This window comes from Choloepus didactylus, chromosome 7, assembly GCF_015220235.1.
Source record: "Choloepus didactylus isolate mChoDid1 chromosome 7, mChoDid1.pri, whole genome shotgun sequence".
Taxonomy (NCBI): domain Eukaryota; kingdom Metazoa; phylum Chordata; class Mammalia; order Pilosa; family Megalonychidae; genus Choloepus; species Choloepus didactylus.
Window position 1 is genome coordinate 154,123,514 of NC_051313.1, and position 20,443 is coordinate 154,143,956.

Below are 20,443 nucleotides of genomic sequence, written 5' to 3' on the forward strand. Positions count from 1 at the left end.
ACTTCTAATATATAACTAAAAGAATTGAAAGCAGGAACTCGAACAGATGTCTGCACAGTGATGATTGTAGCAGCATTATTCACAATTGCTGAAAGATGAATGCAACCCAAGTGTCCATTCACAGATGAATGGATAAACAAAATGTGGTATATACATATTATGGCATATTATTTAGCCATAGAAAGGATTGAAATTCTGATTCCTTTGACATCTTGGATGTTCCTTGAAGACATCATGCTGTAAGAAATAAGCAAGACACAAAGGAACAAATATTGTGTTTCTTACTAATATGAAATAGTTAGAATATACAGATTCATAGAGTCAGACAATAGAATGCAGGTTACCAGGGACTGGGTTGGGTAGGGAATGAGAAGCTAATGCTTAATGAGTAGTTTATCTTTGGTAAAATGGAAAAGTTTTGTTGGTAGATGGTAATGATAGTAGCACACTATTGCAAATTTAATTACCACCACTGAACTATATATTTTAAAGTAGTTAAAATGAGGAATTTTTGGTTGTGTATGTTACTAGAATTAAAAATTTTAAATATCATAGAACTGTACAATACGGTGTACCCTAATATAAATTATGAATCATAGTTAATAGTGTAATTATAATAATATTGTTCCTCCCTTGTAGCAAAGGTACCATACTAATGCAAAGTGTTAATAATAAAGAGAACTGCGTGTGTGAGGTGTGTATATGGAACTCTGTTTTCTATATAAGTTTTCCATAAAACCTACAACCTTTCTATAAAAATTTTTAAGATATGGTAATGGAGAAATGATATTACTCTGAGAAACTTGCTGAGTTTTTTGAGGTTCGTAGGATGTTTCGCATGTCTATGGGGACGTTATCTTTATTTTATTCCATCTGCTTTGCCTGTACTATTCAATGTTAACACCAGGCTTGAGGGCAATAAGGGAATATGTCCTCTCCTTCACCAGCTCAAGAATATATACAGTTTTTAGTGCTCCTTTTCTGCTTTGTGGTTCTCACTTGCCATTTATTCACCGAATGTGGAAAAGCAATATTATGTATAATATAATCCTTCTTAACCTTGTTTTGTGCTCCGTTTCACAGTCATCGATTAATTCTGGTCCATTAACCACCCTTCACTTGTTTGAAGGTACCTTAGTAATTCCTTGGCCTTTTCAATTATAGTGCTGAGAAAAACAGGCAATATGTAGCTACAGTCTGCCAGAAATAAAGGGGTGGGAACACTTTAAATACAGAAATATAGAAAGTTACTTTAAATTTGATTGAGCTAATTGAAATGATTGGGAAATCTAAGATATGTTTGGCAATTTAATTCAAAGACTGTAAATGGTTCGTGTTTGGTCCATGCACCTGAAAGAACAAGAATTGACTTCCACATTTATTATATTAAATTTATTTTATTTTATTTATTCTAATTATTTACAGAAACAGTAAACAAAATATGAGTGAGAACTTTTCCTGGAATGTGATTTTTGCCATAGTTAAGGAATCTCCAACGAAGGCACTAAATTAGTCATAATTATTTCAGAGAATGCTTTCACCCTTTAAAGCATATGAAAAAATCCTCTAGGTGAATCAGAGTAGTAGTCACAAACTCCATTCTTAGAATTTTGTCTACCAAAATTTTTCTTCTGAACTACAAGAGGCTATTTTATTCATAAGCATTTGGGTCTGGTTATTTTGGTAAGACATTATTTTAAGCAGATAGACACTGGCTTAGAGAATGTAGGAGAAAACCTGTGTTCTCTGTCACTGATGTTGAATACTTTACTTTTGTTGGAATCACTTGACTTCTGTCACTCCTTATTCCCCATAAAAGGGAGCCTATTCTTATTTTTAAAAAAAAAAACCTTTAAAGGACTAAGGAGTCTATCATATAGATACACGGCATTATAATTCTCTTTCAAGTTATGAAAAACTTACAGACTGTCATAATAGTTTCTACATTTCTGTTATTTTTAAAAATCTGTATATGTAGACCTAATGTGCACAAAGTATTATGTAGAATAAGCAATAAAGTAGCATAAGAACAGCTGAGCCTACTTTTCTAGTTAACTGTGCTTTATCAATCTAGTTTTCCATACAGCTGTTAAATTTCAGAGGGAACATTGACTCTTTAGTGTATTATGTAGTAACGAGCAATTAGAATTGTAGAATTGTATTATGTCTCTCCATTAATATTGGGAAAGAAGTACCAATTAATCAAAAAATTAAATATTAATATTAAACAGCGAGAGATAATGAACTTCGTAAGTGATGAGTGTTATCTGTTATATTCTCAGTTTGCTACCATAAATGTACAAATTTATTTTCCTTTTAGGAACAGCGACTTTTGATAGTCCTGAGTAATTGCTGCTATCTGGAATGCCACACCTTCCTAAATATAGCAGAACAGTTTGAAAAGCACAGCTTCCAGGGAATTGAAAAAATAACGCAGGTAAATAAAGTAATGAATTAATGCTAAATGGACATGTTGATTGTTTTACCAGCTTTGTTTCCAAACTGTTTTTTCAGCACCCTCTTTCTTTTGCTTCCCTATAATTGTTCCCTGTACTTTTCTGTCCGCCATAACCACCCTTCCTCCCCCCACCTTGCCCAAACTACCTCTGAATGATTCCCTTCCTTCTCATAACTCACCTTGAATCATTAACTTAATACTCTCTTTTCTCTACAGCGAAGTTTTCTTAAGATTAGAGCTTCTTTAGTCCCTCCCTGCCCTTTAGCTGTTCTGAAGAAAATAAGGAGGGAAAGGCATCAAACCCAAATCTTTACAAATCATCTCAAATGCACCTCCTTTTAGATTAAAGGTTTCAGTTACAACCAGCGGCAAACTCCCTTCACCTGTTTTATCTGTGTTTTCACTCCCCTCTTTCATCCCTCCCTTTCTGTATGACCACAGTGACACCCTTGCTTTATTTCCTCAGCATGTATGCACTCTCACACATATACACAGCTTATAGCATTTGCAGGATATTTAATATCTTACCTGAAAAAACACAGGTTCCCTGCTCTCCAATCCATGGAAATAGCAAGAAATCCTGTATAAATCAATGGAGTGTGCTTTTCAAAAAGAGTTATACTTTATTGCTTATATTTTTTTCAAGTAAGCAGAAGAGGAAAAAATGAAGTAACCTTGTTGTGAAAGGTGGGTTGGTTCCTGGGCAAAGGTTTATCAGATTTCTGAGTAAAATTTTGCTAGAACCACTTTTTAATGTCAGTACAGTTTTCTCAATGCAAGGAATAAGAATGATAATGATCTTGTTAATCTTATAATCAAAGTATACTCTTGATTGATTGCAAAGTTTTTACAAATGGTGGTTCTAGTTCGTGAACTAGATTGGGATTTTTTTTCAAAGAATGGAAATGTCAAGTGGGCGGCTCTGTTGTTTTCCTGCCTTTTCGTAAAGATTAATCATCCTGATGAGAAATGTTGTGACTTAAGGCTTGAGGGCCAAACGTCTAGTTTATTTTCAGAAATTTTTGTGTTGAGAATTGCAAGGGTCTCTTTCAGTAGAAAGTTAGTGTTTGCAGAAAGTGGTTACTTTGTTGTTGTAACAATAATGATACTAATATAGTTTGAGAAAATTTCTTTATCACTTTGAAAATAGATGAAGTGGTTTGGAATTGTATATAAGAAAAGCAGTAAGTTTGGTTTTCTCTCATTTTTTGCAAAGTAATAAGTAGGAACTATCTATTGCCCAAGTTATAGCAGTAAGAGGTAGAATGATATTGGCATAAAAAAGGGTTTTGTTTTTTTTAAATTTTTTGTTAGAGAAGCTGTGGGTTTACAGAACAATCATGCATGAAATACAGGATTCCCATAAACTGTCTCACCACCAACACTTTGCATTGGTGTGCAACATTTGTTACAATTCATGATAGCACTTTTTAATAATTGTACTTTTTTTTTTTTTAGCAATAGTTATCTTTGTTACAACTGATGAAAGATTAAGATAGTACTATTAACTATAGTCCATAGTTTATATTAGGTATATTTTTCCATATACCACTCTATTATAAACACCTTGTATTAGTGTCGTACATTTGTTTTAATTAGTGAAAGAACATTCTGATACTTCTGTTAACTGTAGTCCATCATTTTCAGTCAGATTCATTGTGTTATAGAGTCCTACGTTTTATCTTTTAATTTTTCTTCCAGTAACTTATACAACCTACATTTCCCCTTTTAACCACGTTCATCTATATAATTCATTGCTGTTAATTACACTCACAATAATGTGTTAGCATCACCACCATCCATTTCCAAACCTTTGCAATCAAGCGAAATAGAAATTCTGTACAAATTAAGCATCAACTCCCTTTCTCTGACCCCAGTCTATCCTCTGGTAACCTATATTCTAGATTCTAACTCTCTGATTTTGCTTATGATAGTTCATATTAGTGAGATCATACAAGATTTGTCTTTTTGTGTCTGGCTTATTTCACACAACATAATGCCCTTGAGGTTCATCCATGTTGTTGCATGCATTAGGACTTCATTCCTTCTTAGAGCTGAATAATGTTCCATCATATGTATATGCCACATATTGTTCTCTGTTCATCAGTTGATGGAGACTTCAATTATTTGCATCTTTTGGCAATTGTGAGTAATGCCACTATGAATATTGGTGTGCAATTATATTAGAGTCCTTGCTTTCAGTTCTTCTGGATAAATACCTAGTAGCAAGATTGCTGGATCATATGTTAATTCTATATTCAGCTTCCTGAAGAACTGCCAAACTGTCTTCCACAGCAGCTGCACCGTTTGACATTCACCAGCAATGAATGAGTTTTCTTATTTCTCTGCATCCTCTCCAACTCTTGTTATTTTCTGTTTTTTTTTTTTTTTAGAAATAGCCATTCTAGTGAGTATAAAATTGTATCTCATTGTGGTTTTGATTTGCATTTCCCTAATAGCTAGTGATTTTGAGCATCTTTTCATGTGCTTTTTAGCCATTTGTATATTCTCTTTGGAGAAATGTCTATTGAAGACCTTTGCCTGTTTTTTAATTGGGTTGTTTGTCTTTTTTGTTGTCGAGCTGTAGGATTTCTTTATATACTCTGGATGTTATCCCTTATCGGATATGTGGTGTCCACATAATTTCTCCCATTGAGTAGGTTGTCTTCTCACTTTTGTGACAAAGCCCTTTGAGGCACAAAAGTTTTCAATATCTTTTGAGAGAAATTTCTAACAATTTTTCTGAGGTCAGAGAATATCATGTTTAAGATGATATGTAGTTTTCTTAAATATTCTACATCGTTTGAAAAGATCATGTCCTTAAGTTTTGAATACCACCTTTCAAATATGTCTGTTAGGTCAAGTTTGTGAACTATGTTGTTCAGTCTTCCATATTGATACTTAGGTGTGTGTGTGTGTGTGTGTGTGTGTGTGTGTGTGCACCTTTCCTTGATTAGTCAATTATTAAGACAGGTGTATTAAAGTCTTTTTGTCATTTCTTTCTGGCTACTGTTTGGATCGTCTCTTTGTCTTTAATATTCTGTAGTTTCACTGTACACTTGGTACATTTTTTTTTTTTTCACCTTTTTTTCCCTGACTCTGATTGACGCCTTTTAATAATTCTGGAAAATCCTCAACAATTATTTCTTCAAACATTTCTTCTTTCCTATTCATTCTTTTCTCTCCTTCAGGATCTCCTGTTGGATATATGGTAGACCTTCTCACTACTCTCAATGTTTCTAAATTTTTTTTTTGCTGATTGGGAATAATTTCTTCAGCTCTCTCTTCTCTTTCACTGTTTCTTCAGTTGCATCTAATCTTGTTGACTATCCATTGGGATTTTATTTCAATTGTTTTCATTTCCAGAAATCCTTTTTGGTTTTTGTTAAGTAAAGGAAAATTTTCAACTTAGTCTGAAATGGTGTAGTCTCAAACATCAGTGGAGGCAACACTGGCAGTGAAGTTCTTTCCTTTGCCCCTCAGATCATTCTGTGCAGGTGACCAGAGTCACATACACTCTGTAGTCAAACATGAGACTGTCCCCACTGAGTGGAAGATTGGCGCTAGCAAGGAGAACTTAGTAAATGTGATGTGAGGTGGTTAACTTGATTATTTTTTTTTTAATCATCATTTTATTGAGATATATTCACATACCACGCAGTCATACAAAACAAATCGTACTTTCGATTGTTTACAGTACCATTACATAGTTGTACATTCATCACCTAAATCAATCCCTGACACCTTCATTAGCACACACACAAAAATAACAAGAATAATAATTAGAGTGAAAAAGAGCAATTGAAGTAAAAAAGAACACTGGGTACCTTTGTCTGTCTGTTTCCTTCCCCTGTTTTTCTACTCATCCATCCATAAACTAGACAAAGTGGAGTGTGGTCCTTATGGCTTTCCCAATCCCATTGTCACCCCTCATAAGCTACATTTTTATACAACTGTCTTCGAGATTCATGGGTTCTGGGTTGTAGTTTGATAGTTTCAGGTATCCACCACCAGCTACCCCAATTCTTTAGAACCTAAAAAGGGTTGTCTAAAGTGTGCATAAGAGTGCCCTCCAGAGTGACCTCTCGGCTCGTTTTGGAATCTCTCTGCCACTGAAGCTTATTTCATTTCCTTTCACATCCCCCTTTTGGTCAAGAAGATGTTCTCCGTCCCACGATGCCGGGTCTACATTCCTCCCCGGGAGTCATATTCTACGTTGCCAGGGAGATTCACTCCCCTGGGTGTCTGATCCCACGTAGGGGGGAGGGCAGTGATTTCACCTTTCAAGTTGGCTTAGCCAGAGAGAGAGGGCCACATCTGAGCAACAAAGAGGCATTCAGGAGGAGACTCTTAGGCACAAATATAGGGAGGCCTAGCCTCTCCTTTGCAGCAACCGTCTTCCCAAGGGTAAAACTTATAGTAGAGGGCTCAACCCATCAAACCACCAGTCCCCTATGTCTGTGGTCATGTTAGCAACCATGGAGGTGGGTTAGGCGAATACCCCTTCATTCTCCACAGGCTCCTCAAGGAGGCACTACATCTTTTTTTTTTCCCTTGTTTTTCTTTCTTTCTTTTTTTTTTTTTTAACTTTCCCTTCTTTTTTAAAACAGCTGTATGAAAAAAAAAGTTAAAAAGAAAACAAACATACAATAAAAGAACATTTCAAAGAGACCATAACAAGGGAGTAAGAAAAAGACAACTAACCTAAGATAACTGCTTAACTTCCAACATGTTCCTACTTTACCCCAAGAAAGTTACATAATATAGCGACATTTCTGTGAACTTGTTCCTACTATATCCATCAGAATTTAACAGACCATAGTCATTTCTGGGCATCCCCAGAACGTTAAATAGCTTATCTGTTCTTCTTGGATTATTGTTTCCCCTTCCTTAATTACTCTCTACTGCTAGTTCCCCTACATTCTACATTATAAACCATTCGTTTTACATTTTTCAAAGTTCACATTAGTGGTAGCATATAATATTTCTCTTTTTATGCCTGGCTTATTTCGCTCAGCATTATGTCTTCAAGGTTCATCCATGTTGTCATATGTTTCACGACATCGTTCCTTCTTACTGCCGCGTAGTATTCCATCGTGTGTATATACCACATTTTATTTATCCACTCATCTGTTGAAGCACATTTGGGTTGTTTCCATCTCTTGGCAATTGTGAATAATGCTGCTATGAACATTGGCGTACAGATATCTGTTCGTGTCACTGCTTTCCGATCTTCCGGGTATATACCGAGAAGTGCAGTCGCTGGATCGAATGGTAACTCTACATCTAGTTTTCTAAGGAACTGCCAGACTGACTTCCAGAGTGGCTGAACCATTATACAGTCCCACCAACAGTGAATAAGAGTTCCAATTTCTCCACATCCCCTCCAGCATTTGTAGTTTCCTGTTTGTTTAATGGCAGCCATTCTAACCGGTGTTAGATGGTATCTCATTGTGGTTTTAATTTGCATCTCTCTAATAGCTAGTGAAGCTGAACATTTTTTCATGTGTTTCTTGGCCATTTGTATTTCCTCTTCAGAGAACTGTCTTTTCATATCTTTTGCCCATTTTATAATTGGGCTGTCTGTACTATTGTCATTGAGTTGTAGGATTTCTTTCTATATGCAAGATATCAGTCTTTTGTCAGATACATGGTTTCCAAAAATTTTTTCCCATTGAGTTGGCTGCCTCTTTACCTTTTTGAGAAATTCCTTTGAGGTGCAGAAACTTCTAAGCTTGAGGAGTTCCCATTTATCTATTTTCTCTTTTGTTGCTTGTGCTTTGGGTGTAAAGTCTAGGAAATGGCCGCCTAATACAAGGTCTTGAAGATGTTTTCCTACATTATCTTCTAGGAGTTTTATGGTACTTTCTTTTATATTGAGATCTTTGGTCCATTTTGAGTTAATTTTTGTGTAGGGGGTGAGGTAGGGGTCCTCTTTCATTCTTTTGGATATGGATATCTGCGGGTGTCTGAGCTTGTACCTCGGCTTGCCGGGCCTGGGCCAGGGGACCTGATCACCCCCTGGGGAGGGTAGTAGGTACGGGCGTGAGTGCCCTCTGCAGCCCCCCCGAGCCTGGGGAGCGAGGTCAAGGCAGCTCCCTTTTCCTCACCCAAAATGTCACTGGCAGGGGAGGCTTGCCGGAGGAAACCGCCTTTCTCCCAACTGCCCTTTCCCCACTTCCTTATCTTACCCATTCATTCCCTGGTGCCAAGGCCACTCCTGCCACCGCCAGCGCGCATGCCCGTGGCCAGAACTACCCCCGCCCCGCTGCAACGGTTCCGGCGTCCTCTCAGAACCAATCCTAGCCCCTATCCCTTCAATATTGCCATTTAAGGCTACTTCACCTCCTTTCCAGCCCTGCCCTTCTTACCAGCCTATATACCCTGTAATCACCCCTGAATAAATCTCTTTGGCGCCTACTCCTACTGGATGAAGAGTGTCTTGTCCCTATCGCCGCCCTCCTTGCACGCCTCTCGCCGAGGACCCTGGCCACGTCCTCCGCCTCGCCCTCGCCTCCGGGAAAGAGCCCCCGCCGCCGGTACCCCTTGAGCAGCCCCGAGAGCTGAGGGCTCGGCTACCGGCCGCCTCTCCCCCTAGAAGTAGTAACCGCGACCGCAACTGGTGCCCCGTGTGAGGAACGTCTCCACACAACAGTTCAGCAGGTCGATCGCTCGCCCGGACGCCTCTCCAGCTCCCCGTTTCCTCGCCTGCAAGGTAGGGCCGCCTCTCCTTCGCCGCTTCTGGAGCCGTGGGAGGTTCCCTGCTCCGAAGCCGCTCATCCCTTCCCCCACGCTCTCTTCATCCAGTAGGAACTCCTCCCTTCCCCTACGCTCTCTTCGTCCTTATGTATGCGCACTTCTATGACCCCCGTTCCTCCTAACGCTCTCCCTCTTCCCCTCCATTACTTTGCTGTAATTCTTTGTATCTTTATTTCTTCATTTGGTGCCGTGTGCCTCTTTGCAACCGCCCCCCCTGACTGCTCCCGTTGCCAAAGGGCACTGCTTTCCGCTCTCGCCGTCTCCTTCGGCCTTGCAGCCACAGCTTATCTCATTCTCTCTGCTCGGTAATCAACTCCTCCTCCTCCTCCCTGCCAGCCGGCCGGCCCGGCTCGGGAGCAATCCCCCCTCCTCCCCCCTCAGCTATGGGTAATCGTATATCTACATGTCAGGCACCTCAAGTTCGTGCTCTAGCAGGTCTCCTAGACACGCATCGCTGCAAAGTGTCTGTCCGGCAGCTGCAGGTGTACTGGGACCTCCTGCTGCCTTTTAACCCATGGCTCACCACTTGTCATCTTTGGGACCCTGTTACTTATGATCGTCTTATTGATCGAGTCACTAATGCCATGGAACATGAGAGCAAGCGCTTCCCTCCCGGCTTGCTCCCCACCTTGATAACCATCCGCTCCTGCCTTCAAGGCTCCCTCCCCCCTGATCGAGGCCTCGTTAAATCCAAGGAGGCCCTATCAACCCAGCCAACAGATTCAGATAGCGATACTAATTCAAATCATGACTCAGACACGGAGTCCTTAGTCGAGCAGATTAACAACGCGCTCGAGGTGACTCCCAAAAAGCAAAATAACACTGCGCCACGCCAAGATGGCGAACTTCCTCCTTCTTCCATCGAGGGGAGGAAATGCTCCGGCGATGACATCAGCCCTAAGCTGGGCCGGAAACCACATATGCTTTACCCCGCCCTTCCACAGGGCGGAGCTAGTCCACCATCTTATGCCTTGGGCCCCACCCTTTCACAGGGCGGGGCTGATCCACCATCTTGTGTCTTAGCCACGCCCACCGCGCCGCCATCTTGCGACGCTTGGGGCCTCCCACTCCCACCTCCCCCTTCGGCGAGCTCCCCCTCGGAGCCGCTACCGGCAGTTACCGCCGCTCCTTCCACCCCACCGACTAACAACCCCTGGCTGCCTTCTACACCTCAAGGCAACCCTTGGGGCAACACTCCCCCTACCCCCACTCCCGCGCCAAGCCCTCTTCAAGCGCGTCCTCCTTTCTCTCGTGCTTTTCGCTGCTTTCCTCTTAACCTTGCCCCCACCCCACAGAAACCGTATGACTGGTATCCCATTGACCCAGATATTATTAAGCAGCTTCGCAGGGCCGTCAAGGAGGACGGGTTAGGTAGCCCATACGCTTCCCAAATACTGCAGGATCTCGGCATGGACTATTGCATCCCCCAAGACTGGGCCTCGCTTGCCCGTTCCATTCTTAACCCCGGTCAGTTTGTTGACTGGCGTGCTCACTTCCAGGCAGAAGCTGCTCAGCAAAGTGAGCAAGACGCAGCCCTTGGAGTCTATCATCCCCCTGAAGCCTATTTAGGCACTGGAGTATTTCTAAATGCGTCTGCTTATATTAATGTCCCTGCTACCTTCTGGACCGTCCTCAGAGGCATCGCCTTACGCGCGTTTGCCAATTGCTCTGCCCGTCGACCTGACAAGTTTACCAAGCTCCTCCAGGAGCCAAACGAATCTTTTGCCACCTTCGTTTCCAGGGTTGAAGAGGCCTGTGCTAGAAAAGTCACCGACCCCCAAGCCCAGTTAGCGCTCACCCGCGAACTCATTCTAGAAGGAGCCAACCCCCCCTGTAAGCAAGCCATTCTTCCCTTGCGGGAAAAAAAGATAGATGACTGGGTTCTCGCCTGCAGCACCTTTGATCCAGTTGCCACGTCTCTGGCCCAGGCTGTCTCTGGCGCCGTCACGGCCGCCTTGGCCGCCACCACCGGTTGTTTTAAATGCGGGCAAAGCGGTCATTTTGCCAGGGAATGCCCCAATACGGAGGCCAAACGCCCGCCTCCCATGCAACGCAATGGGCGCCCCCCTCCCACTCCATGCCCGCGCTGCCAACGTGGTTATCACTGGGCGCGCGATTGCAAAAGCAACTACAGAGACCTTAATGAGAAAGATTTAAAAAAATTCTGCTATCCCTGGTGCCCTGGCGGTAGTCAACACCAAAGCACTGAGCAGGCTTTAAACTCCAAGCGGGGCAAGCCTCAGCCCCGCCCCTAAGAGGCAGCATGCCGGCCGGTTCCAATAAAACTAAACAATGCTCCAACAATAAAACGCTTCTCTGGACAGTCCCCCTCACTCCAGAAAAACCTACTCGTAAGTTAAAAATAGAGGGGCAATGGTACACAGGCACGCTCGATTCAGGGGCCGAAATCTCTTGCATGCCCGTTCAATATGCCACCATGTGCATGGTTCTTGATGGTCCCTCGGTAGTGGGAGCCACTGGTACCTCTACTTCTCTTCAAGCCATAAGACCCATTAAGTGGGAGGATGGAGAAGGCCACTCAGGTACCTTCCGCCCGTTATTTCTACACACCATAGACCAAATTTTATGGGGCCGTGACATCCTCGCCGCCTCTGGGGCAGTGCTTACCACGCAGCCCCCCCAATAATGTGCGCCACTGCTCGTTTAACACCTCCAGCGCCCGTTCCTCTGCAGTGGGATACTGAGGAACCTATATGGGTGGAGCAGTGGCCCCTTCCCACGCATAAATTGGTAGTACTCCAAGCCCTCGTACAAGAACAATTGAATGCTGGCCACATAGAACCTTCTACTAGCCCCAATAACTCGCCAGTATTTGTTATTCATAAAAAAACCACAGGGAAATTTAGGCTCCTCAATGATTTGCGGGAAATCAATAAGCATATTCTTCCCATGGGCTCCCCGCAGCCTGGCCTTCCCCATCCGGTAGCCATCCCGGCTCACTATCATGTAGCCACCATTGACATCAAAGACTGTTTCTTTTCCATCCCGCTACATGAGCGAGACCGCCCGCGCTTTGCCTTTACAGTTCCCGTCCCCAATCACGCGGGCGCGGCTAATAGGTACCAATGGAAAGTCCTCCCTCAAGGGATGCGTAACAGTCCGGCCATCTGCCAGATGTATGTTAATCACGCAGTGGCCCCCCTGCGAAAGCGGGCCATGCTCATCCATTACATGGATGACATCTTGGTGGCCTCTGAAAACGCCGAGACGCTTCCTCTAATCCTCAAAGACCTCACCACTAATTTGGCTGACCTCGGCCTAACGATTCAACTCAATAAAGTTCAAATTGTGCCACCATTAGCCTTCTTAGGGTTTAGTATTGATAAAACCATTGCTCCGTCCGCTCCCCAGCTGGACATACCGGACCGGGTCACTATCACTGAGCTTCAACAGCTCTGCGGTCAAATCAATTGGCTCCGCTCTGCGTTGCCGATCACCACAGCGCAGCTACAACCACTCTTTATGCTGCTGAGTGTCCCTGAAGCTCCGCCGCTAGCAATCTCCCGGCGCATTAAGCTCACCCAGGAGGCAAAAGAAGCCATTGCCGCAATTAACAAGGCACTTGCTGCCTGCTGTCTCAACAGGTTCAGCACTGAGGAGGGCAATCTTATAGCACTCATCCTCCCTACACCCGGCACCCCCATGGGCTGCCTGTGGCAGGAAGGCCCTCTACTTTGGGCGCATCCCGCTAAAAGTCGACTTAGGAAGATTTGCCCCGCAGTACGGCTCTGGATCAGCCTAGCTTCAGATCTAGTTACCTTGGCTGTTCATGTATTCGGAGAGCCACCAGAAAAAATTGTTTGGCCCCTAGACACAGGCCAAACCCGCCTGCTTATACGTGACAACCCGGACATGCAAATCCTTTTAGAAGGATTCCAGGGGGAATTCAGCTGCCACTATCCTAGCCATCGGCTGTTACAGGGACTCGCCAAGCTTCCCTTCCGCAGTCCCTTCCATCCTTTCCCCTCCTCTGCACCCATCCCGGGTGCCAATACCGTCTTTACTGACGCCTCCAAAACCCGTTTCGCCTTCCTCTCTTATTCGCAGGACCATCCGGAACCCCGCCTATTCAGTTATGTCAACCTTCATTCGGTCCAAGTGGGGGAAGTTCTGGCAGTGTCATACGCACTAAACGCCCACTGCAGCCACCCAGTAAACATTTTCACTGACAGCCTCTACACTTATCAGGTCTGCCGAGTCCTCGCGTTTTCCACCTTTTTCCCGGGAGACTCGGCCATTGATAAAGCACTTTCTAACCTCAGAAGCATCCTGGAGCATCGACAGGATCCTTGGTTCATTAGCCACATTCGTAGTCACTCAGGCCTTCCGGGGCCCTTGGCTAATGGCAACAGTATAGTAGACCAAGCAGTCTCAGCTCAGACTACCCAAGCTATGCTAACTAACTCAGCGGCCCCTCCGGGGGACGCTGTTAACCAGGCCAAGTTATTGCATTCCAGGTTTCACTTTTCGGCTACGTCGTTACATCATCTATGTAACCTTCCCTTAAATACCTGTAAACATCTTGTCCGCAATTGTGCAACTTGTGCACCCTTTGCGCCACTTGGCCCCTTACAACCTCAAGGAGTCAACCCACGAGGCTTAAAACCCAATTCTAGATGGCAAATGGATGTAACTCATGTTCCGTCCTTTGGGCGCCTCAAGTATGTACATGTAATGATTGATACCTTCTCAGCTATGTGTTATGCAGTCCCCCTTGCCGGGGAAACGGCCAAACATTGTATCAAAGCCCTAAGACAAGGAATTCTCTTCATGGGAGTCCCTTGGGACCTAAAAACGGACAATGGGCCTGCCTATCGCAGTACCTCCTTTGCGGCTTTTCTTCAGTTATATAACATCACCCATCATTTCGGCATCCCCTATAATCCTCAGGGGCAAGCCATTGTAGAAGCAATCCATCGCCGCTTAAAAATACAGATTGAAAAAGAAAGGGCAATGCTCCCCCAGGCAACTCCAGGGGACCTTGTTATAGCAGCCCTCATTCACCTTAATCTACTCACATTTAATAAGGAAGGGCTTTCGCCCCTACATAAGCATTGGGGGCCCTCGTATAGGCCCACCCAAGCCCCGATGGTTTACTGGAAGGACCCGGAGAATAATACCTGGAAAGGTCCCTCCCCACTTCTCGCCCAGGGGCGCGGGTTTGCTTGTGTTTTCCCAGATGATGCAGCACAACCAATATGGATCCCAGGAAGGGCAATCCGGCCCGCCACCAGCAACCACGCGTTCAACGAGACGGGAACGCCGTCGTCTCCGCAGCCTGGTGCACCAGATGACAACAGTACAATTGAGCCTGAACCCCAGTCCGAGCAGAGCGCAGCAGCGGCGAGAAATTAGAAAAATTATACGCCTCTATAAACAGGCAAAACACCATGTCATACACTCTCTCAACCCTCGCCCAAGCATAACCTCCCTTCTAATGATCATGTTAGTTCTTGCCTCTTCTACCCAGGGCGATCCCCACCAGCCTTGGAAGTGGACCCTTGCGCGTTGGAAAGACTCCACAATAATTCTTTCCAACACCACAGCAGGATCTCCCTCCTTCGTCTTTTATGCCATTGATCTGTTTGTCCCTCCTAATCCAAACCTTCCTAGTTATCCAGGCAGCCTAAATCTTCAGGATTATTATATGTGTCCAGCTTCCAATCCTGGAAAATCATACTGCAAATCCCCAACAAACTATTACTGCCCATACTGGGGGTGTGAAACAATAGCCACTGGCTGGAAACCTTCTGTCCCTGACAAATTTCTAAACCTCGCAGTAATCCCGTATTCTTGCCAAAATCCAGGCTATCGCTATTTCAACAGGTACCCTTGTCCTAAAAGACTAATGCTCACCATACAAAACCCTGCCGATACGTCTTGGCTCTTGGGTAAAACTTGGGGCTTCCGAATTTGGCTATCGGGGTTCGATCGGGGAACCCTTATATTCATAAGAAAGGAGGCTGTAAACCAACCGAAGGAAAATACTATTATAAAAAAGCCCTTTAATATTAGTCCCAACAAGATCATTAACCCTCTTTTTCCACAGCCCTCCAGCCGCGTCTTAGCTCCGGCTAAACGCATTTCAACTACATCTCATACACCACCACCCCAGCTTCCTTTGCCCCCTTCTCGTTATTCTTCTCCCCTCCTCAGCCTCATCCAAGCCGCCTTTGCCTCAATAAACTCCTCCAACCCCAATTTTACCTCATCCTGCTGGCTCTGCCTCTCTACCTCTTCCTCTCTATACGAGCCCGTTGCCTCCAACCTCTCCTTTTCAGAAAGCACAGAAAACAACCCCTTGGAATGCAATTGGAATACCTCTGCCGTCCCCCTAACCTTTCATTCAGTCTCCTATACGGGAAAGTGCGTCCGCCCTCGCTCCAGTAACTCTCCCGACCTCACTGCCTGTGCCAGCTACTCATTTCCCAGCAGCTCTGCCAAATTTCTCATTCCTCATAACTCCTCCCAATGGTACTGCTCCTCTACAGGACTTACCCCATGTCTCAGCACGAATGTCATCAATGAATATAAAGAAACTTGCCTCCTAATTGTCCTTATCCCTAGGGTCTTATACCACAGCGAAGAAGACTTCTTCCTCCGTCTGGAAAAAACTGCGGCTCCTACCCCACTGCAAAAGCGAGAGCCCATCACCGTCCTCACAATTGCCTCCCTCCTAGGTCTTGCCGGCGCTGGCACCGGAATCGCTGCACTAGCCAGTCAAGACTCCGCCCTAACTCACCTCAGGGCGGCTGTTGACGAAGACATTCATCACTTACAAAACGCTATTCACCATCTAAAAAATTCTGTCAATTCCCTCTCTGAAGTAGTGCTCCAAAACCGCCGAGGTCTCGACCTTCTCCTCCTCAAAGAAGGAGGCCTCTGCGCCGCCCTAGGAGAAGAGTGCTGTGTTTATGCCAACTCCACAGGTCTCGTCGAGGATAGCCTGAAAAGGGTCCGAGAAGGACTAGAGAAACGTAAAAGAGATCGTGAAGCCACCAGTTATTGGTCCAGTTTTTTCACTCCCATCCTCCCATACATCCTTCCTTTTCTTGGCCCCCTATTAATAATTATTCTAGCTCTCATCTTAGGACCCTGCCTCATCCGCAAAATTGTCCAGCTTGTAAGAAAACAAACGGATGCCATTCTTTCCTCGTTCGTGCAAATCCAGTATCAGCGACTCGCCACCTCTGACGCCCCCCACTCCAAGATGACAACCAACCCTCCGCGACCTCAACGCCACCGGTCGACTCGCCAACCGCGAGGCCCTTCTCAATCACCTGAACATCGTTCTCGCCTCGAGTTCCAGCTTCTCTGAACCCCTGAACTTTAAACCCCTCACCTTCACCCAGCCCGCTGCAGCGAAGCCATTGTCAAGCGCCCAGGCACCACACCAACACTGAGCTCCAGCCTCGCTGAGCCACCGTCAACCCCTTTTTCCCTTCCCTGACCTCCCCCTTCCCTCACCCGTAGCGGACCTCTCCGGTAAAGCCTCTTCCTCTAATTAGAAAAGAAAGGGGAATTGCGGGTGTCTGAGCTTGTACCTCGGCTTGCCGGGCCTGGGCCAGGGGACCTGATCACCCCCTGGGGAGGGTAGTAGGTACGGGCGTGAGTGCCCTCTGCAGCCCCCCCGAGCCTGGGGAGCGAGGTCAAGGCAGCTCCCTTTTCCTCACCCAAAATGTCACTGGCAGGGGAGGCTTGCCGGAGGAAACCGCCTTTCTCCCAACTGCCCTTTCCCCACTTCCTTATCTTACCCATTCATTCCCTGGTGCCAAGGCCACTCCTGCCACCGCCAGCGCGCATGCCCGTGGCCAGAACTACCCCCGCCCCGCTGCAACGGTTCCGGCGTCCTCTCAGAACCAATCCTAGCCCCTATCCCTTCAATATTGCCATTTAAGGCTACTTCACCTCCTTTCCAGCCCTGCCCTTCTTACCAGCCTATATAACCTGTAATCACCCCTGAATAAATCTCTTTGGCGCCTACTCCTACTGGATGAAGAGTGTCTTGTCCCTATCGCCGCCCTCCTTGCACGCCTCTCGCCGAGGACCCTGGCCACGTCCTCCGCCTCGCCCTCGCCTCCGGGAAAGAGCCCCCGCCGCCGGTACCCCTTGAGCAGCCCCGAGAGCTGAGGGCTCGGCTACCGGCCGCCTCTCCCCCTAGAAGTAGTAACCGCGACCGCAGATATCCAACTCTCCCAGCCCCATTTGTTGAAAAGACCATTATGGCTCAGTTCAGTGACTTTGGGGGCCTTATCAAAGATCAGTCGGCCATAGATCTGAGGGTCTATCTCTGAATTCTCAATTCGATTCCATTGATCTATATGTCTATCTTTGTGCCAGTACCATGCTGTTTTGGCAACTGTGGCTTTATAATAAGCTTCAAAGTCAGGGAGTGTAAGTCCTCCCACTTCGTTTTTCTTTTTTAGAGTGTCTTTAGCAATTCGAGGCATCTTCCCTTTCCAAATAAATTTGATAACTACCTTTTCCAAGTCTGCAAAGTAGGTTGTTGGAATTTTGATTGGGATTGCATTGAATCTGTAGATGAGTTTGGGTAGAATTGACATCTTAATGACATTTAGCCTTCCTATCCATGAACATGGAATATTTTTCCATCTTTTAAGGTCCCCTTCTATTTCTTTTAGTAGAGTTACGTAGTTTTCTTTGTATAGGTCTTTTACATCTTTGGTTAAGTTTATTCCTAGGTACTTGATTTTTTTAGTTGCTATTGAAAATGGTATCTTTTTCTTGAGTGTCTCTTCAGTTTGTTCATTTCTAGCATATAGAAACATTACTGACTTATGTGCATTAACCTTGAATCCCGCTACTTTGCTAAATTTGTTTATTAGCTCTAGTAGCTGTATCGTCGATTTCTCAGGGTTTTCTAGATATAAGATCATATCATCTGCAAACAATGAGAGTTTTACTTCTTCTTTTCCAATTTGGATGCCTTTTATTTCTTTGTCTTGCCGGATTGCCCTGGCTAGCACTTCCAGCACAATGTTGAATAACAGTGGTGACAGCGGGCATCCTTGTCTTGTTCCTGATCTTAGAGGGAAGGCTTTCAGTCTCTCACCATTGAGTACTATGCTGGCTGTGGGTTTTTCATATATGCTCTTTATCATGTTGAGGAAGTTTCCTTCAATTCCTACCTTTTGAAGTGTTTTTATCAAAAAGGGATGTTGGATTTTGTCAAATGCTTTTTCAGCATCTATTGAGATGATCAATTAATTTTTCCCTTTTGACTTGTTAATGTGTTGTAATACATTGATTGATTTTCCTATGTTGAACCATCCTTGCATGCCTGAAATAAACCCCACTTGGTCATGGTGTATGATTTTTTTAATGTGTCTTTGGATTTGATTTGCAAATATTTTGTTGAGGATTTTTGCATCTATATTCATTAGGGAGATTGGCGAGTAGTTTTCCTTTTTTGTAACATCTTTGCCTGGTTTTGGTATTAGATTGATGTTAGCTTCATAAAATGAGTTAGGTAGTGTTCCATTTTCTTCAATGTTTTGAAAGAGTTTGAGTAAGATTGGTGTCAGTTCTTTCTGGAAAGTTTGGTAGAATTCCCCTGTGAAGCCATCTGGCCCTGGGCATTTATTTGTGGGAAGATTTTTGATGACTGATTGGATCTCTTTGCTTGTGATGGGTTGGTTGAGGTCTTCTGTTTCTTCTCTGGTCAGTCTAGGTTGTTCATATGTTTCCAGGAAATTGTCCATTTCTTCTGCATTGTCCAGTTTGTTGCCATACAGTTGTTCATAATATCCTCTTATAATTTTTTTAATTTCTTCAGGATCTGCAGTTATGTCACCTTTTTCATTCATTATTTTGTTTATATGGGTCTTCTCTCTTTTTGATTTTGTCAGTCTAGCTAGGGGCTTGTCAATCTTGTTGATCTTCTCAAAGAACCAACTTTTGGTGATATTTATCCTCTCTATTGTTTCTTTGTTCTCTATGTAATTTATTTCTGCTTTAATCCTTGTGATTTCTTTTCTTGTACTTGGTTTAGGATTGGTTTGCTGTTCATTTTCTAGCTTCTTCAGTTGATCCATTAGTTCTTTGATTTTGGCTCTTTCTTCCTTTTTAATATATGCGTTTAGTGCTATAAATTTCCCCCTTAGCACTGCTGTTGCTGCATCCCATAGATTTTGGTATGTTGTGTTCTCATTTTCATTCGTCTCTATATATTTAGCAATTTCTCTTGCTATTTCTTCTTTAACCCAGTGATTGTTTAGGAGTGTGTTGTTTAACCTCCAGGTATTTGTGAATTTTCTATCTCTGATGGTTATTGACTTCTAATTGTATTCCATTGTGGTCAGAGAATGTGCTTTGAATAATTTCAATCTTTTTAAATTTATTGAGGCTTGTTTTATGTCCCAGCATATGATCTATTCTGGAGAAAGTTCCGTGAGCACTAGAAAAGTATGTGTATCCTGGTGATTTGGGATGTAATGTCCTGTATATGTCTGTTAAATCTAATTCATTTATCAGATTGTTTAGGTTTTCAATTTCCTTATGGTCTTCTGTCTGGTTGATCTATCTATAGGAGAGAGTGATGTGTTGAAGTCTCCCACAATTATTGTGGAAACATCAGTTGCTTCCTTTAGTTTTGCCAGTGTTTCTCTCATGTATTTTGTGGCACCTTGATTGGGTGCATAGACATTTACGATTGTTATTTCTTCTTGCTGAATTGCCCCTTTTATTAGTATGTAGTGGCCTTCTTTGTCTCTCAAAACATCCCTGCATTTGAAGTCTATTTTATCTGAGATTAATATTGCTACACCTGCTTTCTTTTGGCTGTAGCTTGCATGAAATATTTTTTTCCATCCTTTCACTTTCAGTTTCTTTGTGTCCCTGTGTCTAAGATGAGTCTCTTGTATGCAACATATTGATGGTTCATTTTTTTTGATCCATTCTGCGAATCTATATCTTTTAATTGGGGAGTTTAATCCATTTACATTCAACGTTATAACCGTGAAGGCATTTCTTGAATCGGCCATCTTATCCTTTGGTTTATGTTTGCCATATTTTTCCCTCTCTCTATTAATATCCTTTATTGTACCCATACCGAATCTCTTTAGTATTGAACCTTTCTCCAAGTCTCTCTGTCCTGTCTTTGTTTCTCTGTCTGTAGGGCTCCCTTGAGTATCTCCAGTAGGGCAGGTCTCTTTTTAGCAAATTCTCTCAGCATTTGTTTGTCTG

At 43.9% G+C, this 20,443-nt stretch overlaps 1 protein-coding gene across 3 annotated transcripts in view; it reads left to right on the top strand.

The window, feature by feature from the left end:
- Positions 1 to 20,443, top strand: part of EXOC2 (exocyst complex component 2) — a 249,277-nt gene that overhangs the window by 158,068 nt on the left and 70,766 nt on the right. For all 3 annotated transcript variants that reach the window (XM_037844489.1, XM_037844490.1, XM_037844491.1), the window contains one exon: positions 2,321 to 2,437. In XM_037844489.1, the coding sequence (XP_037700417.1) occupies positions 2,321 to 2,437 (117 nt within the window). The remainder of the gene's footprint in view (positions 1 to 2,320; positions 2,438 to 20,443) is intronic.